The sequence below is a fragment of the Balearica regulorum genome, chromosome W (genome assembly GCF_011004875.1).
Source record: "Balearica regulorum gibbericeps isolate bBalReg1 chromosome W, bBalReg1.pri, whole genome shotgun sequence".
Classification (NCBI taxonomy): domain Eukaryota; kingdom Metazoa; phylum Chordata; class Aves; order Gruiformes; family Gruidae; genus Balearica; species Balearica regulorum.
The window spans coordinates 25,705,700-25,730,193 of record NC_046219.1 but is presented as its reverse complement, the minus strand read 5'-3'; the positions used below and the strand labels follow the sequence as shown (position 1 = coordinate 25,730,193).

The following is a 24,494-nucleotide window of genomic DNA, read 5'->3' as shown; positions in this document are numbered from 1 at the left end:
GCTGGTTGTTCTGATGTTCCTCAGTGGCCCGAATCTTGGGTATGTGGGCATCTACGTGACATACCTTTACAACTAGCTTCTCTAACCAGGCAGCAATATAGAATCATAGAATAATAGAATGCTTTGGGTTGGAAGGGACCTCAAAGATCATCTAGTTCCAACCCCCCTGCTGCGGGCAGGAACACCCTCCACTAGACTAGGTTGCCTCATCCAACCTGGCCTTAAACACTTCCAGGGATGGGGCATCCACAAACTCTCTGGGCAACCTGTTCCAGTGCCTCACCACCCTCATGGTAAAGAATTTCTTCCTAACATCTAATCTAAATCTACCCTCCTTTAGCTTAAACCCATTACCCCTTGTCCTGTCACTACATTCCCTCATAAACAGTCCCTCTCCATCTTTCCTGTAGGCTCCCTTCAGGTATTGGAAGGGTGCAATTAGATCTCCCTGGAGCCGCGTTTTCTCCAGGCTGAACAAGCGCAACTCTCTCAGCCTGTCCTCATAGGAGAGGTGTTCCAGCCCTCCGATCAGCTTCGTGGCCCTCATCTGGACTCGCTCCAACAGTTCCATGTCTTTCTTGTACAGGGCCCCCCAAAGCTGGACGCAGTACTCCAGGTGGGGTCTCACAAGAGCGGAGTAGAGGGGCAGAATCACTTCCCTCGACCTGCTGGTCACACTTCTTTTGATGCAGCCCAGGACACAGTTAGCATTCTGGGATGTAAGCGCACACAGTGCCGGCTCATGTTGAGCTTCTCATCAATCAACACCCCCAAGTCCTTCTCCTCAGGGCTGCTTTCAATCCATTCCTCATCCAGCCTGTAGCTGTGCTTGGGATTGCACCGACCCACGTGCAGGACCTTGCACTTGGCCTTGTTGAACTTCATGCGGTTCACACAGGCCCACCTCTCCAGCCCGTCAAGGTCCATCCGGATGGCATCCCTTCCCTCCAGCGTGTCGACCACACCACACAGCTTGGTGTCATCAGCAAACTTGCTGACGGTGCACTCGATCCCACTGTCCATGCTGTCGACAAAGATGTTGAACAGTGCTGGTCCCAGTACCGATGACCCCTGAGGAACACCACTCGTCACCGTTCTCCACTTGGACATTGAGCCGTTGAGCACAACTCTTTGAGTGCGACCGTCCAGCCAATTCCTTATCCACCGCGTGGTCCATCCATCGCATCCATGTCTCTCCAATTTAGAGACAAGGATGTCATGTGGGACAGTGTCAAATGCCTTGCACAAGTGCAGGTAGATGACAGCAGTCGCTCTTCCCTTATCCGCCAACGCTGTAACCCCATCATAGAAGGCCACCAAATTTGTCAGGCACGATTTGCCCTTAGTGAAGCCATGTTGGCTGTCACCAATCACCTCCTTATTTTCCATGTGCCTGAGCATAGATTCCAGGAGGATCTGCTCCATGATCTTGCCATGCACAGAGGTGAGACTGACCGGCCTGTACTTCCCCGGGTCTTCCTTTTTTCCCTTCTGAAAAATGGGGGTTGTGTTTCCCCTTTTCCAGTCAGTGGGAACTTCACTGGACTGCCAGGACTTCTCAAATATGATGGAGAGTGACCTGGCCACTTCTTTTGCCAGTTCCCCTCAGGACCCGCGGATGCATCTCATCAGGTCCCATGGACTCATGCACCTTAATATCTTGCCATAATTCGGCAGCCCAGATGGGTTTGCCTTTGTGCTGCCAGTTGCTCTGCTTCCATTGCTGTAACCACCCCCACAGGGCATTGGCCACCATCCATGAATCAGTAGAAAGGTCGAGCATCGGCCACTTTTCACATTCAGAAATATCTAAAGCCAGCTGGATGGCTTTCACCTCTGCACACTGACTTGATTCACCTTCTCCTTCAGCAGCTTCTGTCAGTTGCTGTGTAGTGCTCCATACATCAGCCTTCCACCTCTGATGCTTTCCCATGATGTGACAGGACCCATCTGTGAACAGGACATATGGTTTCTCATTTTCTGGCAGTTTATTATATGGTAGGACCTCCTCAGCATGTGTCACCTCCTCCTCTGGCGACATTCCAAAATCTTTGCCTTCTGGCCAGTCTGTGATCACTTCCAGAATTCCTAGGCGATTGGGGTTTCCTGTTCAAGCCTGCTGTGTATTCAGTGCGACCCACTTACTCGATGTAGCATCAGGTGCATGGTGTGTAGAGGGGACCCTCTCTTTGAATATTCCAGCCCAGCACCGGCAGTCGGGGTGCCAAGAGGAGCTGTGCTTCGGTACCAATCACCTCTGAAGCAGCTCGAACCCCTTCATAGGCTGCCAATATCTCTTTTTCAGTTGGAGTGTAGCGGGCCTCGGATCCTCTGTATCCCCAACTCCATAACCCCAGGGGTCGACCTTGAATCTCCCCTGGTGCTTTCTGCCAGAGACTCCAGGTAGGATCATTCTCCCCGGCTGCGGTGCAGAGCACATCTTTTTACATTTCGTTCTGCCCAGACTGGCCCAAGAGCTACTGCATGGACAATTTCTTGTTTAATTTGTTCAAAGACTTGTCATTGCTCAGGGCCCCATTTGAAATTGTTCTTCTTCCGAGTTACGTGATAGAGAGGGCTTACAATCAGACGTAATTTGGAATGTGCATTCTCCAGAAACCCACAACACCTAAGAAAGCTTGTGTTTCCTTTTTGTTGGTCGGTGGAGGCATGGCTGTTATTTTGTTGATCACATCCATTGGGATCTGACGATGCCCATCTTGCCATTTTATTCCTAAAAACTGGATCTCCTGTGCAGGTCCCTTGACCTTACTTCGCTTTATGGCGTAACTGGCTTTACGAAGGATTTGGACTATGTTCTTCCCTTTCTCAGAGACTTCTTCTGCTGAGTTGCCCCATACAATGATGTCATCAGTGTATTGCAGGTGCTCCAGAGCTTCACCCTGTTCCAGTGCAGCCTGGATCAGTCCATGGCAAACGGTGGGGCTGTGTTTCCACCCCTGGGGCAGTCGGTTCCAGGTGTAATGGACGCCCCTGTAAGCGAAAGCAAACTGTGGCCTACACTCTGTCATGAAAAGGATCGAGAATAATGCATTAGCTGTATCAGTTGTGGCGTACCACTTGGCTGCCTTTGACTCCAGTTCATATTGAAGTTCCAGCATGTCTGGCACAGCAGCACTTAGTGGATGCATGTCTTCATTCAGGCCACCATAGTCTACCATCAGCCTCCACTCTCCATTGGACTTCCGCACTGGCCATATGGGAATGTTAAAGGGTGAGCGAGTTCTGCTGATCACTCCCTGACCTTCCAGTTGACGAATTAGCTTGTGGATGGGAACCAGGGAGTCTCGGTTGGTGCGGTATTGCCACCGGTGCACTGTTGTGGTAGTGATTGGCACCTGTTGTTCCTCGACCCTGAGTAACCCCACAAGAGAAGGGTCCTCCGAGAGACCGGGCAGACTAGACAATGGTTCAATGTCCTCCATCTCCAAAGCAGCTATTCCAAAAGCCCACCGGTACCCTTTTGGGTCTTTGAAATACCCTCTGCTGGGGTAGTCTATGTCCATGGAGCCTCTGGGCCAGTCACAATGGGGTGCTTTTGCCTGTCATTCCCAGTCAGACTCACTTCAGCCTCCAGTAGAGTCAACTGTTGGGATCCCCCTGTCACTCCAGAAATACAGATGGGTTCTGCCCCTTCATAGCTGGATGGCATTAGGGTACACTGTGCACCAGTGTCCACTAGAGCCTTATACTTTTGTGGATCTGAGGTACCAGACCATAGGATCCACACAGTCCAATACACCCTATTGTCCCTTTCTTCCACCTGGCTGGAGGCAGGGTCCCTCTGATCCTGCTCATTGTATTCATTACTCACTTCTTGGAAAAATGACTTAGAAGTCCCTTCAAGAGGATCCTAAGTATGATCAGGCATTTCACTCGATCTGGGGGGCTGCCCGGTGGAAACTGGAGCAGCATTCTTTCTGGAAGAGTCCCTTTTTACAGCTGTCTTGCCTTGTAGCTCATGTACGCATGCCCGCAGGGTTGAGGTGGGCTTCCCATCCCATTTCCTCATGTCTTCTCCGTGGTCACGCAGGAAAAACCACAGGATACCTCGTGGTGTGTATGCTCTATATCCCCTCTCCGGAGCAGAAAAACGCTTACTCCTAACAGCTGAAATGCGGGTCTGTACTGGTGGGGAGGAAGATATATCCTCTTTGAGTTGCCGGACCTCCTGGGACAGTTTCTTCACAGCCGAGACTAGGGAGGAAGAAAGGCTCTCTTCATACTGCCAGAGTTGGCCAGCCACTTCATCCACTGTGGGTGCCTCTTCACTTTTCCAGTCGATTACTGCCAGTGAGTTGGCATACGATGATGGTGCACTTCGCACAAATTTTCGCCACATGGGTCGGGTACATTGGACTTCATCGGGGTCTGTGGGCAACTGCGCGTTGTCCGGATCATAATAAACCATCTCCCGCACAGCTAATTCCCTCAGATATTGGATACCTCTCTCCATAGTGGTTCACTTGCCTGGCCGACATACGACATCTTCGCTGAAAGGATACCTTTCCCTCACACTTGACAGGAGTCGCCTCCAGAGGCTGAGGGCCTGTGCCTTCTTCCCAATTGCCTTGTCAATGCCCCCTTCCCTAGACAAGGATCCTAGCTGCTTGGCCTCCCTGCCCTCCAGTTCCAGCCTACTGGCCCCGTTATCCCAGCAGCGGAGCAGCCAGGTAATAATGTGCTCCTCTGGAAGGCGGCTGAAATCTTTCCGCATATCTCGCAGCTCACTCAGGGACAGGGATCGAGTGATCACTTCTGGTTCTGGCTCTTCCTCCTGTTCTCGTGATGGCCCCAGTTCATCATCATCCTTCACTAAGCGAACCGATTTCCTTGTGTATTTCTTTTTGTGTATAGGGGCAACTGATACTGGTATGGGTTGATCATTTAGCTTGGCTACAGTGCCTGTTGCGGGGGTTCGGGTAGCTGCAGTGCCTGTGGGTCCGCTCCCTCCCTCTGGATGGTGCTGTCTACTATCAAGCAGTGTTTGATAGATTGTGGCCAGGGCCCAGCACAGCGCAGGAAGTTGTGTCTCCTTAGAATCCCCACAGCATTTTCCTTTCAAATATTCCACCATTTTATCAGGGTCTTGCAATTGTTCAGGAGTGAAGCTCCAAACCATTGGGGGTGAGAATGTCTCTAGATACCCACCCATACTCTCCCACATGCCATGCCAGCCCTGACCATTCAGTCTTGGGGAAGATCCCTGGGTGGTACTCTTGAAAAAATTTTTGCTAACCCTGAACAGGACTTGGAAAGCATGCAGGAGACCTAGCAATAGGAATATACTGGCCTGAACATTCCAAGGGTATTCAAAATACTCAAAAATTGTGGTAACCAACCAAAAGGGAAAAGGGGAGGTGAAAGAGTGGGAGAAGGTATCCCCCCCTGTCTTCCCCATAGATTGGGTGCAATTATTAATCAATTCTGAAAGATATTGACCGAGGTACGGGCCTGACCGAAATGCTACATACACATACCAGCTCAGACTCATGACTGTCAATGATATCTTATCATAAGTCATTATCACACAGTACAACAATATGAGAACACGAACCCCTCTGCCAGAGGTGATAAACAGCACCGCAGGGATTACATAGAGTAAACATGGGTTTACAGAACAGAGCCATGTGACCAAACAGAACATCATTATGACCAGTGACTGTTTCAATAACATTATAAATGCTTATAACAACTTTGTTTTAACACACTTGGGTCAGACTTGTTGTTATCACAACCCCTCGAGCCCCACGTTGGGCGCCAAAAGGACTGACGTGGTTTAGGTAGCTAAGTGCCACGTGCCGCTCGCTCACTCCTCCCCCGGCGGGATGGGGAGGAGAACGGGAAAACAAAGGCAAAGCCTCAAGAGTTGGGATAAGGGCAGTTTACTGGGACAGCAAGGGAGAGGGAAAACAATCAACGACAGTACTGATAACAGTAACAATGGGTGATAACAGAGAATGATTTTACCGATCCGAGGACCAACCAACCAGATGCTCAACGTGTCCTGGCGCTCAACCCATCCCGGAGCCATGCCGAGCCCGCCCCTGCCCTACTTGCCCCCTTTTATGGTGAGCATGATATCACATGGTTGGAATAGCCCCCGGCCAGCTTGGCTCACCTGTCCTGGCTCCTTGTGAAATTAACTCTATCCTTGCCAGAACCAGGACACTATCTTTGTCCCCTGCTATTTATTCCTCCCTCTTTCTTTTTCCTGTCCTTGTCTCTCTCCCACTCTTTTGCTGCCTCTTTCTCCTTCTCCCTTCCTCCATCTCTCTCTCACACACTGTCTCTGTGTCCACCTCTTCCCCCTCTCTGTTTCTCCCTCCTCTTCTCTCTTTTTCTCTCTTTCTCCTCCCATCTCCTGTATCCCTCTCGTTCTCCCCATCTGTCTTCCCCTTCCCTCTATTCTCTACCTCTCTATCTTTTCCCCCTCTCTCTACTTATATCTTCTCCCACTTCTTCCCTCTCTTTCTCCTGCTCTCTTTCTCTTCCCCTCTCTACCTTTCCCTCTCACGTCTTCCTTACCTACCTCCACCCCCCTGCTCCCCCTCGGCTCTCTCTATTTGCTCTTTTTCTCTCTCGCTATCTTTTGCGTTCTCTTTCTCCCTATCTTTTTATCTCTTTTTATCTCTCACTTTTGTGCGCGCCCTCTTTTGCTCTCTTTTTCTTTTTCTCACAGGGCTAAGGTGATTATTTCCAAGTATTACAAACTCTTGATCGTCAAACTTAGATATATCACTAAAATAGATCTAAATATATCTCTCTCAAAACCAGTTCTTCTAAAGGTTTTTTTGTTTTGTTGTTTTTCAAGCATAGCATTGTCAACGTCCATTTACTGATGATCAGTGTTACTGAATTTTAGCTCTTAAACCATTAAATGCCTTGTTTGTAGTCTACTGCATTTTGTTTGTACACCTTTACATTCATATTGTTTGCTCGTTCTGATCCATATACATACATAAGCATTTGTCCAGATGAATTTTTTGGTATTGGTACGAACATTTAGAAGTACAAATATGGAGAAATGTAATGATGCTACCACGAACATAAAATGGAATAAGTACTGGTGTAATTTTTTTTAATTTTTTTTTTTTTTTAGTTCTATCATGGTATGTTGCAATATTTTTGACCCATTCTGACAACTGTCTGTAAATATGAAAGAAATGTAGAGAGCAAGAGGTACACATATGAAAATGAACATGTTTGATTTGGGGATATTGATGCCTATCTAAAGAAGCAATGTACATATATAGCCATAAACTATTTAAACTGAAAGTGCAAAGCAGTCTGATAGCTGAGTTCCTCTTTTTCACTTCTGTTTTTCTACAAATGAACTAACTCCATGTTAATTTTTCCATTTTCAGTCATCAAGTAAACAGGATAATAATTTACCTACAGAAGACAGAGAGATGGATACTGTCAAAGATGATGATGTCCCGTTTGAAAAACTCAGTAGCAAAGTATGTGGAATGTTAATCTTTTTAACCTAAAGAAGTTAACTTTTATACTGTGTACTTTGACTTGCAACTGTATCTTCAAATACTTAGCAGCTACAGTTGCTAGCACTGTGACTGTCTCGGGAGTGGTTTAAAATGTAAAGTTTCATATGTATTCAGATATATTTATACCACTCATTGAAACTAATGGGAATCGGAGATATCATCAGAGAAAGCATCTTAATGTGATGAAATTATTTGCCTAAGTCGCATATCAGAAGCTTCAGTTATGTGATTTCTCTGAGAAATTTTTCATCATTTAAACTATATCTTAAGTTTGCTGAGACACTTTATTTTTTCTTATCTTCATAGGATGTGATGAAAACAAATGATATATGTATTCCTAAAGTTGTTAGAAGAGGAAGGAAGAGAAAGGTAACAATATATTAAACTAACTTGTTAGAATCTGGATTTCTTATGGGATAGTCTGATTTCTTTAATAATAGATTGCATCAGTTTATAGTGCTTTTATCTCTGCTCAGATGAAAAAGGTGCCTGAAAACTTCAAGGTGTTTGAAAAAAGGTGTTTGAAAACTTCTCCCATAAGTTCCTTTAAATTAATTAAGATTTTTTTTTAAAGTCTGAGCCTGACCTTATTCGTATAAAACCGGACTAATTGCATCCATCCCCATGTCAGTGGTATGAGCTAGAACTAGTTTTGATACTTTTAGAATCATAGAATCATTTAGGTTGGAAAAGACGGTAAAGAACAAGTCCAACCATTAACCTAGCACTGCCAAGTCCACCACTAAACCATGTCCCTAAGCACCACATCTACACGTCTTTTAAATACTTTCAGGGATGGTGACTCAACCACTTCCCTGGGTAGACTGTTCCAGTGCTTGATAACCCTTTTTTTCCTAATATCCAATTTAACCTCCCCTGGCACAACTTGAGAGGCCATTTCTTCTTGTCCTATCGCTTGTTACTTGGGAGAAGAGACCAACACCCACCTCGCTACAACCTCCTTTCAGGTAGTTGTAGAGAGCAATAAGGTCTCCCCTCAGCCTCCTCTTCTCCAGGCTAAACAATCCCAGTTCCCTCAGCCACTCCTCATAAGACTTGTGCTCTTGACCCTTCACCAGCTTTGTTGCCCTTCTCTGGACACGCTCCAGCAGCTCAATGTCCTTCTTGTAGTGAGGGGCCCAAAACTGAACACAGTACTTGAGGTGCAGCCTCACCAGAGCCGAGTACAGGGGGACGATCACTTCCCTAGTCCTGCTGGCCACACCATTTCTCATACAAGCCAGGATACTGTTGGCCTTCTCGGCCACCTGGGCACACTGCTGGCTCATATACTGCCACCTATCGACCAGCACCCCCAGGTCCTTTTCTGCCAGGCAGCTTTCCAGCCACTCTTCCCCAAGCCTGTAGCCTTGCATGGTGGTGTTGCGACCCAAGTGCAGGACCCGGCACTTAGCCTTGTTGAACCTCACACAATTGGCCTTGGCCCATCGATCCAGCCTGTCCAGATCCCTCTGTAGAGCCTTCCTACCCTCAAGCAGATTGACACTCCTGCCCAACTTGGTGTCATCTGCAAACTTACTGAGGGTGCACTCGATCCCCTCGTTCAGATCATTGATAAAGATACTGATGAGAACTGGACCCAGTACTGAGCCCTGGGGAACACCACTTGTGACCAGTTGCCAACTGGATTTAACTCCATTCACCACAACTCTTTGGGCCTGGCCATCCAGCCACTTTTTTACCCAGCGAAGCCTACATCCATCCAAGCCATGAGCCGCCAGTTTCTCCAGGAAAATGCTGTGGGAAACTGTGTCAAAGGCTTTACTAAAGTCTAGGCAGACAACATCCACAGCCTTTCCCTCATCCACTAAGTGGGTTACCTTGTCATAGAAGGAGATCAGGTTAGTCAAGCAGGATCTGCCTTTCATAAACCCGTGCTGACTGGGCCTGATCACCTGGTTGTCCTGTACGTGCCGTGTGATGGCACTCAAGATGATCTGCTCTATAACCTTCCCCGGCACCAAGGTCAGACTGACAGGCCTGTAGTTCCCCAGATCCTCCTTCTGACCCTTCTTGTAGATGGGCCTCACATTTGCTAACCTCCACTCAACTGTGACCTCCCTGGTTAGCCAGGACTGCTGATAAATGATGGAAAGTACCTTGGTGAGCACTTCCACCAGCTCCCTCAGTACCCTTGTGTGGATCCCGTCCGGCCCCATAGACTTGTGTGTGCCTAAGTGGTGTAGCAGGTCGCTAGCCATTTTCCCTTGGATTATGGGGGCTTCATTCTGCTCCCCGTCCCTGTCTTCCAGCTCAGGGGGCTGGGTACCCGGAGAATAACTGGTCTTACTACGAAAGACTGAGGCAAAGGCGGCATTAAGTACCTCAGCCTTTTCCTCATCCTTTGTCACTATGTTTCCCCTCACATCCAATAAAGGATGGAGATTCTCCTCAGTCCTCCTTTTATTGTCAATGTATTTATATAAACATTTTTTTATTGTCTTTTACAGCAGTAGACAGATTAAGTTCTAGCTGGGCTTTGGCCCTTCTAATTTTCTCCCTGCATAGCCAAATGACATCTTTGTAGTCCTCCTGAGCTGCCTGCCCCTTCTTCCAAAGCTGCATCAGTCATGGTGGGCGCAGAGCTTAGAGAGGCCATGGCTTTCTGCCGGGTGGATACCATTGCGCCCTGGTCGAGCTGGCAGAGCTTCAGTCCCCTTACATGCACACTGATGCGCCATGCTCTGCCCGCCCTGGTTGCTGGTGTTCCCTAAGGGCTTTTTTTTTTGTTTTGTTATATGGTGGAGGGGAAGGCTTGGCCCCCGTAGCAATTAACAACAGACAATTTGACTTATTGGCTATTTTCTCCCAAAATCAGATTCCCCTTAAGGTACACACCAGATTTCCCCATCCTTCCGCATGACCCACCAAGTGCACCCAGGTCCCTGAGCAAAAGCAATCCCACAGATGGGTTTGCTTTTGTCTGAAGTAGGGCTAACCCAGACTGTCTTCCCTAACATATGCTTCATGTGCACTATGGGGACTTTATCCCCTTCTACAGTAAGTGGAAGTTTTGATTGGGCAGGGCCAGCTCGATTGGTAGATCCCCTAGTGTTGACTAACCAGGTGGCCTTTGCTAAATGTGTGTCCCAGTGTTTGAGGGTCCCACCACCCATTGCTCTCTGGGTAGTCTTTAGCAGTCCATTGTATCGTTTGATTTTCCCTGAGGCTGGTGCATGGTAGGGGATGTGATACACCCACTCAATGCCATGCTCTTTGGCCCAGCTGTCTATGAGGTTGTTCCAAAAATGAGTCCCGTTGTCTGACTCAATTCTCTCTGGGGTGCCATGTCGCCACAGGACTTGCTTTTCAAGACCCAGGATAGTGTTCCGGGCAGTGGCATGAGGCACAGGGTATGTTTCCAGCCATCCGGTGTTTGCTTCCACCATTGTAAGAACATAGCGCTTGCCCTGGTGGGTTTGTGGGAGTGTGATGTAATCAATCTGCCAGCACTCTCCATATTTATATTTCAGCCATCGTCCTCCATACCACAGAGGCTTTACCCATTTGGCTTGCTTGATTGCGGTGCACGTTTCACATTGATGGATGACCTGTGAGATGGCGTCCATGCTCGAGTCCACCCCTCGATCACGGGCCCATCTATATGTCACATCTCTTCCTTGATGGCCTGAGGTGTCATGGGCCCACTGAGCTATAAAAAGTTCACCCTTATGTTGCCAGTCCAGATCTACCTGAGCCACTTCAGTCTTGGCAGCCTGATCCACCTGCTGGTTGTTCTGATGTTCCTCAGTGGCCCGACTCTTGGGTACGTGGGCATCTACGTGACGTACCTTTACAACCAGCTTCTCTAGCCGGGCAGCAATATCTTGCCACAGTGGGGCAGCCCAGATGGGTTTGCCTCTGCGTTGCCAGTTGCTCCGCTTCCATTGCTGTAACCACCCCCACAGGGCATTGGCCACCATCCATGAGTCAGTAGAGAGGTCGAGCATCGGCCACTTCTCTCTTTCAGCAATGTCTAGAGCCAGCTGGATGGCTTTCACCTCTGCAAATTGACTTGATTCACCTTCTCCTTCAGCAGCTTCTGCGACTCATCGTGTAGGACTCCATACAGCGGCCTTCCACCTCCGATGCTTTCCCACAGTACGAAAGGACCCATCAGTGAAGAGGGCATATGGTTTCTCATCCTCTGTTATCTTATTATATGGTGGGGCTTCTTCAGCACGTGTCACCTCCTCCTCTGGCGACATTCTGAAATCTTTGCCTTCTAGCCAGTCTGTGATCACTTCAAGAATTCCTAGGCGATTGGGGTTTCCTATTCGAGCCCGCTGTGAGATCAATGCGACCCACTTACTTCACGTAGCATCAGTGCATAGAGGAGACCCTCTCTTTGACCATCCAGCCCAGCACAGGAAGTCAGGGTGCCAGGAGGAGCTATGTTTCAGTACCCATCACTTCTGAAGCAGCTCGAACCCCTTCGTAGGCTGCCAATATCTCTTTTTCAGTTGGAGTGTAGCGGGCCTCGGATCTTCTGTATCCCCGACTCCAAAACCCCAGGGGTCGACCTTGAATCTCCCCTGGTGCTTTCTGCCAGGGACTCCAGGTAGGGCCATTATCCCCGGCTGCGGTGCAGAGCACATTCTTTACATCTGGTCCTGCCTTGACTGGCCCAAGAGCTACTGCATGGACAATTTCCTGTTTAATTTGTTCAAAGGCCTGTCGTTGCTCAGGGCCCCTTTTGAAATCATTCTTCTTCCAGGTTACGTGATAGAGAGGACTTACTATCAGACTGTAATTTGCAATGTGCATTCACCCGAAACCCATAACACCTAAGAAGGCCTGTGTTTCCTTTTTGTTGGTTGGTGGAGACATGGCTGCTATTTTGTTGATAATATCCATTGGGATCTGACGACGCCCATCTTGCCATCTTATTCATAAAACCTGGATTTCCTGTGCAGGTCCCTTGACCTTACTTCGTTTTATGGCGAAACCAGCTTTCAGAAGTTTTTGGACTATGTTCTTCCCTTTCTCAGAGACTTCCTCTGCTGAGTTGCCCCATACGATGATGTCCTCAATGTACTGCAGGTGCTCCGGAGCTTCACCCTGTTCCAGTGCACTCTGGATCAGTCCATGGCAAATGGTGGGGCTGTGTTTCCACCCCTGGGGCAGTCGGTTCCAGGTGTAATGGATGCCCCTCCAAGTGAAAGCAAACTGTGGCCTGCACTCTGCCACCAAAGGGATCGAGAAAAATGCATTAGCTATATCCATTGTGGCATATCACTTGGCTGCCTTTGACTCCAATTCATACTGAAGTTCCAGCACGTCTGGCACGGCAGCACTCATTGGCGGTGTGACTTCATTCAGGCCACCATAGTCTACCATCAGCCTCCACTCTCCATTGGACTTCTGCACTGGCCATATGGGACTGTTAAAGGGTGAGTGGGTTCTGCTGATCACTCCCTGACCCTCCAGTTGACAAAGAAGCTTATGGATGGGAATTAGGGAGTCTCTGTTGGTGTGGTATTGCCGCCGGTGCACTGTTGTGGTAGTGATTGGCACCTGTTGCTCTTCAACCCTCAGCAACCCCACAAGAGAAGGGTCCTCTGAGAGACAAGTAGACAATGGTTTGATGTCCTCCGTCTCCAAGGCAGCTATTCCAAAAGCCCACCGGTAGCCTTTTGGGTCCTTGAAATACCCTCTCCGGAGGTAGTCTATGCCCAGGATGCACGGAGCCTCTGGCCCAGTCACAATGGGGTGCTTTTGCCACTCATTCCCAGTCAGACTCACTTTGGCCTCCAGCAGAGTCAACTATTGGGATCCCTCTGTCACTCCAGAACTATAGATGGGTTCTGCCCCTTCACGGCTCGATGGCATTAAAGTACACTGTGCACCAGTGTCCACTAGAGCCTTATACTCTTCTGGATCTGACGTGCCAGGCCATCGGATCCACACAGTCCAATAAACCCGGTCGTCCCTTTCCTCCACCTGGCTGGATCCTGCTCATCATATTCGCTACTCACTTCTTGCAAAAATGACTTAGAGGTCCCTTCAAGAGGATCATACGTATGAGTAGGCCTTCCACTTGGTCTGGAGGACTGCCCGTTGGAAACAGAAGTGGCATTTTTCCTGGGAGAATCCCCTTTTGTGACTGTTTTGCCTTGCGACTCATGTACTCATGCCTGTAGGGTTGAGGTAGGCTTTCCATCCCACTTCCTCATGTCCTCTCCGTAGTCACACAGGAAAAACCACAGGGTGCCTCGTGGTGTGTACCCTCTATATCCTCTCTCCTGAGCAGAGGAACGCTTGCTCCAAATAGCTGAGACACTGGTCCGTACAGGTGGGGAGTAAGACATATCCTCTCTGAATTGCTGGAACTCCTGGGACAGTTTCTCGACAGCCGAGATGAAGGAGGAAGAAAGACTCTCTTCATATTACTGGAGTCAGCCAGCCACTTCATCCACTGTTGGCGCCTCTTCGCTTTTCCAGTCCATTACCGCCAGTGAGTTGGCGTACGATGATGGTGCGCTCCGTACAAACTTCCGCCACATGGGTCATGTGCACTGGGCTTCATCAGGGTCTGTGGGTAACTGCACATTGTCCGGGTCATAATAAACCATCTCCCGCACAGCTAATTCCCTCAGGTACTGGATACCTTTCTCCATGGTGGTCCACTTGCCTGGCCGACATACATCTTCACTGAAGGGGTATGTTTCCCTCACACTTGGCAGGAGTCACCTCCAAGGTCTGAGGGCCTGTGCTTTTTTCCTAATTGCCTTGTCAATGCCCCCTTCCCTAGACAGGGATCCCAGCTGCTTGGCCTCCCTGCCCTCTAATTCCAGGCTACTGGCCCCGTTATCCCAGCATCGGAGCAGCCAGGTAATGATGTGCTCCCCTGGAAGGCGGCTGAAATCTTTCCGCATATCTCGCAGCTCACTCAGGGACAGGGATCGGGTGATCACTTCTGGTTCTGGCTCTTCTTGTTCTCGTGATGGTCTCGGTTCATCATCATCCTTCACTAAGCGAACTGATTCTATTTCTTCTTGTGTATAGGGCCAACTGATACCGGTACGGGTTGGTTTTTTGGTTCACCCGTAGTCCCTGTCACAGGGGTTTGAGTGGCCACAGTGCCTGTCATGGGGGTTGAACTAGCCGCTGTGCCTGTCGTGGGGGCTGGGCTAGCCGCTGTGCCTGTCGTGCCGGTGGGTCTGTTCTCCCTCTCTTCCCCTTCATGGCACTGCCTACTATCGAGCAGTGTTTGGTAGACAGTGGCCAGGGCCCAGCACAGGGCGGTAAGTTGTGCCTCCTTGGAATAACCACAGCATTTTCCTTTCAAATATTCTATCGCTTCATCAGGGTCCTGTAGTTTTTTGGGGTGAAAAGTTCTCTAGATACCTGCCCATATTCTCCCACATGCCATGCCAGCCCTGACTATTCACCCTTGGGGAAGAACCCTGGGTGGTATTCTTAAAACACTTTTTTGTAACCCTGAACAAGATTTGAAACACATTCAGGAGACATAATAATAGGAACATGCTGGCTTGAACATCCCAAGGGTATTCAAAATTCTCAAAAAGCTGCTGTGACTAGCCTGAACGGAAAAGGGGAGGTGAAAGAGTGGGAGAAAGTATTCCCCTCCGTCTTTCCCATAGATTGGGTGCGATTATTAATCAATTCAAAAAGATGTCATCCGAGGTACGGGCATGACAGCAAAGCCCCATACAAATACCAACTTAAGCTCATGACCATTGATGTTATCATATCATAAGTCGATATCGCACAGTACAGCAAAATGAGAACTCAGACCCCTCTCCCAGAGATGATAAACAGCATCGCAAGAAGTACATACAGCAAGTAAGGGTTTAGATACCACAGCCACATGACCAAACAAAACACCATTGTGACCAGTGGCTGCTTAAAATAATGCAACGAGTACTTAACGACTTTGTTTCAACACACTCGGGTCAAATCTGCCGTTATCTCAACCCTTCGTGCCTCACATTGGGCGCCAAAAAGGACTGTCGTGGTTTAGCCCCAGCTGGCAGCTGAGCACCACGTGGCCGCTCGCTCACCCCCCGTCGGGATGGGGAGGAGAATGGGAAGACAAAGGCAAAACCTCGTGGGTTGGGATAAGGACAGTTTACTGGGACAGCATGGGAGAGGGAAATAGCAACAACAGTACTTAGAATACACAGTGCAGTTTCTCACCCAACGACCATACAACTCAGACCGCACACTCAGACCCATCCCGAAGCTGGACTGTCCCCGAGCCACGCACCCTGGAGACATGCTGCCCCTCCCCGACTAGCCCCCCTTTTATACTGAGCATGATGTCACACGGTATGGAATACTCCCTTTGGCTAGTTTGGGTCAGCTGTCCTGGCTGTGTCCCATCCCAGCTTCTGGTCAAAATTAACTCTATCCTAACCAAACCCAGGACAGGCAGGTAGGAGAATTTGGCTGTGAATATTGTGTTGGCATGGGCAGTGTCTGCAGGTCCTTGCACAGTCGAGCGAACAGCTTGTTGGTAAAGATGGGTTTTGGCTGGTGAGCGAGGAGAGTGCCCAGAGCTTCAGTCAGAGTGCAACAAGAATTAGCTGCAGAAGGCAGTTGTAGGCAGGAAAGAGAAAATGGCTGTGAGCACTTGTGTTGGTGTGGGCAGTGGCTGTGTGTCCTTTTTAAGTGAGCAGTTGAGATGATGCTTAGTGGTAGACACACATTTCAGCTGTCAAGCAAGGGGAAGCAAGGTGCTCAACTGCAGTCAGAGTGCAACAGAATGGGCTGTGGAAGGCAAGGCATATGCAGGAAAGAGAAGTTGGCTCTGAGGACTTACGTTGGCATGGGCAATGGACGCGTGCCCTTTAAGTGCACAGTTCAGATGAGAGCTTAGCAGTAGAAGTAAGTTTTGGCTGGTATGTGTGGGGAAGCCCAGAGCTTTGGTCAGAGTGTGACAAGAATTTACTGCAAAAGGCATTGTTAGCGCTCAAGAGAATTTGACTGCAAGACTGTGCTGGAGTGGGCAAGGACTGGCAGGGAGGATAAGGGTTGGGCATATGAGGGGTGGGCTGGTAGGGTAGGGTTTTGGCTTGGAGGAGTTGATGTGCAGGATAAGGGTTGGTCTTGGAGTGGTTGTCAGGTAGGGTATGGGTTGGGCTTGGAAGAGTTGGTGAGTAGGGTAAGGATTGGTCTTAGAGGGGTTGCTTTGAGGAGTTGGGTGTGGAATGGTTAATGGGCTTGGGAGGGATGGGCTTGGAGGGCTTGGTGGGAAGGGTAAGGGCTGGGCTTGGGGGATTTGGAGTTAGGGTAAGGGTTGGGTATTTGGGTTTGGGCTTGGAGGGTTTGGCGGGCAGGGGTTAGTGGGTAAGATAAGAGCTGTACTTGGAAGTGGTAGGGTTGAAGGAGTTGGAGGGCATGGAAAGGGTTGGACTTGGAGTATTTGGGGTTAGGGAAAGTGTTGGGCTTTGGCAGGTTGACAGGCAGGGTAAGGGTTGGGCACTGAGAGGTTGGTGGACAGAGTAAGGATTAGGCTTGGAGGGGTTGGTGGGCAGGGTAAGGGTTGAGCTTAGAGGGTTTGGCAGCAGGTCTTGGAAGGATTGGCTTTGGAAGGTTTGGTGGTTAGGGGAAGGGTCAGGGTAAGAGGGGTTGTCATTTGAGTTGGGTAAAGTGTTGGAGTTTAAGGAGTTAGGGGGTCAGGCTGACGGGTGGGCTCAGAGAGGTCGGCAGTTAGGATAAGGGTTTTGGTTAGAGGGGTGCGGTTAGGGTAGAGCATTGGTGTTAGCAAGTTTGGTGGTTAGACTAGGCCTTGTGTTTAGAGGGGTTGAGGGTTAGGCTGGGGGTTGGGTTTGAGCTGCTTTCAGTTGGGGTTAGAGTGGTTGGGTTTTAGGCTAGGGGTATGGGTTGGGCTTGGAGGAGTTGGCAGGAAGGGTAAAAGTTGGGGTTGGAGGAGTTGGCGGGTTGTCTAGGCCTTGGGCTTACAAGGGTCGGTGGTTAGAGATGTTGGCAGTTAGAGGAGTTGGGGTTTAAGCTAGAGGTTGGGCTGAGAGGGGGTTGGTGGATAGGGTAAGGTTTGGGCTTAGAGTGCTTGGTACTTAGGGTTAAGGGATGGGCCTGAAGGGGTTGGGCTTAGAGGGGTGAGCAGCTAGGTTTAAGGGTAGGTCTTTGAGGGCTTAACCATCTGGATATGGGTTGAGCTTGGAGGGCTTGGTAGATAGGGTAGGGATTGGGATCGGAGGGATGGATAGACAGGGTAAGGGTTGGGCTTTGAGGGTTTGGGTTTGGAGGGGTTGGCAGGCAGAGTAAGGATTGGGCTTGGAGGGGTTGATGAGCGTGGATGGGTTGGGCTTTGAAGTCCTTCATGGGTAGGGGGAGGGTTGGAGCCAGAGGGATTGGCAGTTAGGGGATGTGTCAGGGCTTGGAAGATGTTGGTGGGTAGAGGAAGAGTTGGGGTTGGCTATTAGTGGAAGTTTTGGGCTTGGATGGGTTGGCGGTCGGGGTATGTTTGGGGGTTAAAGGACTTGGAGGTTAGGCTAGGGGTTGGTCTTGGAGGGGTTGATGGATAAGAAAAGGGTTGGACTTGGAGGGGTTGGTGGGTAGGGCAAGGGTAGGCTTGGAGGATTTGGGGTTGGGGTGAGGGTTGGGATTGGAGGGATTAGCACATAGGGGAAGGGTTGGAGAGATGCATTAGGCATAATTGGCAAGGATTTGATAGCAGGGGCAGGCTGCAGGGATGACCTGTGTAGGAGGAGGTCATGGACTGCCCTGTGCTGGTCATAGCCAGTTCCAGTCGGCTCAGCAACAGACAAAATGGACTGACTGCACACCAATACTGAACCACTCAGATGACTTTACAGTGCCTCTGCAAAAACATATTTAAGGGTGGTAAATGCTGAGAAAACAATGCCAGAGCAGGACGACCAGCCCGTGGGGAACCCATGATAGAGCAGTCTGTTCCTGAAGGACTGTATCCCATGGAAAGGATCCACGTTGGAGCAAGGGAAAAGTGTGAGGAAGGAGCGGCAGAGATGAACTGTTATGAACTGACCGCAACCCCCCATTCCTCACCCTCCCCTGCACTGCTCGTGGGGGCAGGAGGTAGAAGAGTCAGGAACAAAGGAATGAAGTTGAGTCTGGGAAGAAGGGGTGGGGGGAAGGTGGTTTTAGTTTTGTCTTTGTTTCTCACCATCATGCTCTATTTTTAATTGGCAACAAATTAAATTCTTTTTCCCCAAGTGGAGTCTGTTTTGCCTGTCATGGTAATTGGTGAGTGATCTCCCTGTCCTTGTCTCGACCCATGAGCTTTTCCATCTTATTTTCTCCCCTTGTCCTGCTGAGGAGAGGGAGTGAGAGAGCAGCTGGGTGGAGGTCTGGCAGCCAGCCAAGGTCAACCCACCACAGTGTGTATGTTTATTTGTATTGTATACCTCTGGTTTTGTGCCTACTGGGAATACATGCTTAGCCTCACCACTGGTTGGACCTGGGGACATGGATCTGTGGCAGCCTTGCTTCTCTCAGGCTGTTGGATTCAGAAATCCCTAACATCGGGGACAGAGAGAGAGGGAAGGCAGAGAGAGGGGGAGAGAGAAGGGGAAGATAGAGAGAGGGCAAAAGGAGGGGCAGAGAAAGAGAGGCTGAGAGAGGCAGTGTCATGGTTTAGGTCAGGACAGACTAAACGCACGCATTAATTACTATGCAATAATTGTATCCACGTGAAGGAGTTTGGCAATTTATTGCCTCTGTGAAAGAGTGTTTATTAATGCATAGAACCCTATCTCAAATGTCTACAGGGTGTATTGGGTTTGCATGGCAAGGTTTTGGTAGCGGGGGGGGGGGGTCTACAGGGGTGGCTTCTGTGAGAAGCTGCTAGAAGCTTCCCCTGTGTCTGATAGAGCCAATGCCAGCTGGCTCCAAGACAGAACCGCCGCTGGCCAAGGCCAAGCCAATCAGCACCTCTGTGATAACATATTTAAAACGGGAAAAAACAAGTTAGAGGGAGCTGTTGCAGCCGGAGAGAGAAGTGAAAAGATGTAAGAAACTCTGCAGACACCAAGGTCAGTGCAGAAGGAGGGGGAGGAGGTGCTCCAGGCGCCGGAGCAGAGATTCCCCTGCAGCCCGTGGTGAAGACCATGGTGAGGCAGGCTGTCCCCCTGCAGCCCATGGAGGAAGGATGAGGGGGGTGTAGAGATTCCACCTGCAGCCCGTGGAGGACCCCACGCCGGAGCAGGTGGAGACACCTGAAGGAGGCTGTGACCCCGTGGGAAGCCCATGCTGGAGCAAGCTCCTGGCAGGACCCGTGGACCCGTGGAGAGAGGAGCCCACGCCAGAGCAGGTTTGCTGGCAGGACTTGTGACCCCCTGTGGGGGACCCACGCTGGAGCAGTCCATTCCTGAAGGACTTCAGCCTGTGGAAAGGACCCACGCTGGAGCAGTTTGTGAAGGACTGTAGCCAGTGGGAAAGACTCACGTTGGAGCAGGGGAAGAATGAGAGGAGTCCTCCCCCTGAGGAGGAAGGAGGGGCAGAGACAATGTGTGATGAACTGACCGTAACCCCCATTCCCCGTCCCCCTGTGCCGCTGAGGAGGGAGTAGGTAGAAATCAAGAGTGAAGTTAAGCCTGGGAAGAAGGGAGGGGTGGGGGGAGGTGTTTTAAGATTTGATTTTATTTCTCATTGCTCTACTCTGTTTTGCTTGGTAATAAATTAGATGAATTTCCTCTCTAAGTTCGGTCTGTTTTGCCCATGACGATAATTAGTGAGTGATCTCTCCCTGTCCTTATCTCGACCCACAAGCCTTTCGTTATACCTTTTCTCCCCTGTCTAGTTAAGGAAGGGGAGTGATAGAGTGGCTCTGGTGGGCACCTGGGCTTCAGCCAGGGTCAACCCACAACAAGGGACAATTTTGTTTTGTTCACTGTCTATTCATAGCCATGGAGATGTCAAGCTATGTGTCCATAACTGACCAGCCATTATGACTGGTAATTCCACTCCTTGGATGTATGTAGCCCACACAGGTTGGTTTTTCCACCTAATTCTTAGAAGTGCCTTTGCATCTTAGCTGTGCAGCTCACAGCTGAGCACTTCTCCTGTTGAAGTATTAGGAAGATGTAACCTACGGGCTCCACTATCCCAATGTTCTCCTTCGCAGATTAACCATACTTGTTCATTATTAGTAAAGTGGCCAGTTGCATACTTTGGCAGGTAGTGTCCAAAGAGTCATTCTGAACACCAGTCGAAATAGTCTTAGATATGTTTTTCATTACTTCCCAGGTCTGTCTTTCTATTCAGAATTCTAACAGAATTGGGACCAACGAGGGAAAAGTAATTAGGGGTGGGTTGGTTGTTTGGGACGTGCTTGGGTGGAGAAAAGGAAGTTGCAGGGGTGGTTAAAAGGTGTGTTCAGGAAAAGAAAAAATGGGGAATAAGGTATAAAATCAGGTGGAGGACAAAGAACTGGGGGATTTTGCAACGGTAGAAGTGCAGAGGCCTACAGACAGTGGTGAAGCTGACCTGCAGACCCAAGCTCCCCAGGACACTGGAGGGAACCCCCTTGGGCAACTTGCTGGACTCTCCATCCGGCCTATGATGTCCAGAAGACTTGGTGTGGGAGGATGGAGTGAGAAGGAATAAACTTGTATGGAGGGATAGACTTGTGCCTTACCACTAAGTGCAGGAGGAAAAGCAATATAATTGCAACTTAATAGCACTTATGTGTGTGATAAGTTTTCTTTATAGTAATATAACTATGTATCGATAATGATACTAGTAATAAGCAATAGAATCGTAACTCAATATTACTTGCAGTGATATAATTGTGTACTAATATTACTAATAATGGTGGTGAGTTTGTTAGACAACTAAGGTACTATTAGCTTTTTAAAGGTGTGTCACTTAATCAGTAAATATAACCATTTTGATCAGCTATGTCTCAAGCCTCCAATTTGAAAGGGGAGAGTCAGACTCTAGGGAGGTAACAGAGGTCTAGCCTGGCCTGAGCCTGGCTGGGATGATGCCTCTCCAGTGTTTACAAGCCAAGTGGCTTCTGCCAAATGAACATCCCAATTTCTCATATCCCCTTTTCCCTGGGCTTGTAGCATGGTTTTCAGGAGTTCATTATGCCATTCTACCTTTCCCAATGCCTGGGGATGTGGTGTATGATAGGCACAGACTCCGTAGGGTGCAAGTACAGAATCAACTTTATTACAGAATTTTCTGATTATATAGTATTTCTTGTTAAAAGGGGAGGCCCTTTTATTCCCCAGTCATCACCCGATTCGTGTTCCCCGCAAGATCTGCTATTCTCTTTTTCTCTTGCACCTGGCGGGCGCCTGGCTGTCTGTTCTCAGCTCCTTATCTCCTGGATTTGGCCAGTCACATGTTATTTATGAGCTACTGAAGAATGCAAGGTCTGTTTTGTGCATATCTTTTCTTTGAACCGCTGTTTTTCGCTGTTTTAGCGCACAGGTGGAAATCGCACATTTCCCATGCCGTCTTTATTCGCTAAAGCGTTTTTCTCCACATCTCCCCCTTTTTTGTTTATGACAATCCCGTTGAGCAACAGTGTGTCCATAACGTGTGCCTCTCTCCCCTGCACTCGTCAGATAGCCGACCATAGAATCTGTAAAAAAAAACCACCAAGAACAAGAAAAACAACACAGTGCCTATGCCAATAAAAACCTACATTCGAAGATTTAAACCACTAAACCAATTTTTTGGATTTAGCCATGATAGGCCATTTTTTAATGTGTCGAATACTCTTTGACTCATTAGTTCCTGTAATTTTTTAATTTGGTCCCTCAATTGATCATGTAAAGACTGAATATTATGTTGAAGAGATAAATCAAATGTCCTTCTAAATGTTGTTTCACTATTTTATAAATCGCTAAAAGCTATACAGCTCCTAAAGTCTGGTGAAGACAGGGTAATACAAAAAGATCCATTACATGATAGAATAGTAGCATTGGAGGTTAGAGCAAAAGATAAGGCTGGGTTGTGCAGACCATGATTTCTGCTTCAGACAAAAGCGTTACATTAGCCTTAGTTGCGTTCTCCGTCATTAGTACTTGATATAATTGTCGCTTAAAAAAGGAAAGACCCATCTGACAAATATTTGAATGAGCCAGGAAAAAAGATAAATCTGATGTGTTAAAACTATCATTATAATACATCTGCAATTCTATAAGCCACCATATCTTAATTTTGAGGTTGATCAATCCCAGATGCAACATCATCTTGGTGTTTCTTATCGTCCTGTTCATCTTCAGTATGCGTTTTCACTTGCGCTGGCTTTACATACCTTGCAGGGATCCAATATGGACCTGAGGGAAGAGAAACACAAGCATATCCTCGTCCCCAGGTAAGCAAGGGGACCGGTCCTTCCCATTGACCAGATTCCAAATTCTTATAAAACACCTGAGGCTTCATGGTAGAGGATTCCTCAGTTCTAAAATGTCTATCTACTGCGGAACTATATTGCTTAGATCCAGATAGATTAAGAAAATTTAGAACATAAGTAGCTTTGTCTAATATTTCCTGTGGTGTTGTCCCTACTGGATTCCCCCTTTTTTGTTTATCAATAATAGATTTCAAAGAACGGTGGGCATGTTCTATTATTGCTTGACCAGTAGGGGAACATGGAATTCCAGTAATATGTTCAACTCCCCAATCCTGTAAGAATAACAGAAAACGTCGAGAAACATAAGCTGGGCCATTGTCTGTTTTAACTTTCCGTGGGACCCCCATGGTCACAAAGCATCTTAAAAAATGCTTCACAACGTCTCTGGCACGTTCTCCGGAATGGGCAGTGGCTACCAGAAAACCAGAGAAGGTGTCAATAGAAACATGAACATACTTAAGGCGTCCAAAAGAAGAAATATGTGTGATCTCTGATTGCCACAAATCATTAGCATTTAAACCTCTGGGATTAGTCCCTGGCAAGACTGGCAAAGGGGACAGGCGCTGACAATCCGAGCATGCTCGAATTATATCTTGAGCTTGTGCGGTAGTTAAAGAGAAGTGCTTTCGTAATGAGTGTGCGTTTTGGTGGAAAAATTCATGAGCTAATTTTGCCTGATCAAAACGTCGAGGAAAAACCACAGCCATTGTAAATTGGTCTGCTATTGTATTACCTTCGGCAAGGGGTCCTGGTAAGTTAGTGTGAGAACGAATATGGACAATGAAATAAGAATGCTGTCTGATTTTTAAAAGTTGGGCTAGCTTTAACAATAAATCAAACAACTGTTTGTTGTCTACCTCTCGTATAAAAGTGGATTCTAAGCGCTGAACAATACCTGTAACATATGCAGAATCTGCAACGATATTAAGAGGTTCCTTAGAAAATAACTCAAAGGCACGGACCGCTGCAGCTAACTCTACAATCTGCGTCGATCCAGATAAGTGAGAAACATCTGAGGCCCACTCCTCGCAGTTTGCGTGACGCCATACAACTGCAGCCTTACCTGTTTTGCCAGAACCATCGATAAACACAGTACGAGCATTCTGTAGAGGAACAGAACTCAACAAAGACCGTGGTTGAAGAGGTAAACAGTGCAGAGAACCTAATAAACGATGGCGTGGCAAAGAATACAAAACAACATTAGTATAATCAGCCAATGCAGCCTGAAAAGCCAAACTATTACACAATACAACATGAAATTCTTCTTTGGTTAATGGTAGATGAAGGAAGGTAGGATCTCGTCCTGTCAATTGTTGACATTTCAAACGACCCTGCGGAAGAAGTCTAGCAATCATTTCTAGGGCAGTGGTCAATGTTTTCGCAAAAGAATGTGGCAAAAATAACCACTCCAAAATGCGTAAAGCATGCTCTTCCTTCCGCACTTTCTCGTCCCACTGACCTAGGAGAGCATACGGTTGAAAGGAATGATAAATGATAAACAACCAAACTGGCAATTGCAGAGAAATTCGATGAGCAAATGTAAAATTAATTTTATCTATTGCTGTCTGCAGCGCCGACTGGGCTGCTTCTGTCAATTGTCTAGGAGA

At 48.3% G+C, this 24,494-nt stretch overlaps 1 protein-coding gene and 1 long non-coding RNA gene across 5 annotated transcripts in view; one reads left to right on the top strand and one right to left on the bottom strand.

Moving 5' to 3' along the window:
* LOC142599224 (uncharacterized) overlaps nucleotides 1-24,494 on the bottom strand; it is a 620,151-nt gene that overhangs the window by 338,077 nt on the left and 257,580 nt on the right. The gene's annotated exons all lie outside the window — the stretch shown is intronic.
* Nucleotides 1-24,494, top strand: part of LOC142599175 (lens epithelium-derived growth factor-like) — a 163,031-nt gene that overhangs the window by 63,885 nt on the left and 74,652 nt on the right. For all 4 annotated transcript variants that reach the window (XM_075739013.1, XM_075739010.1, XM_075739011.1 and 1 more), the window contains exons 5-6: nucleotides 7,389-7,484; nucleotides 7,833-7,895. In XM_075739013.1, coding sequence (XP_075595128.1) covers nucleotides 7,389-7,484; nucleotides 7,833-7,895 — 159 coding nt within the window. The remainder of the gene's footprint in view (nucleotides 1-7,388; nucleotides 7,485-7,832; nucleotides 7,896-24,494) is intronic.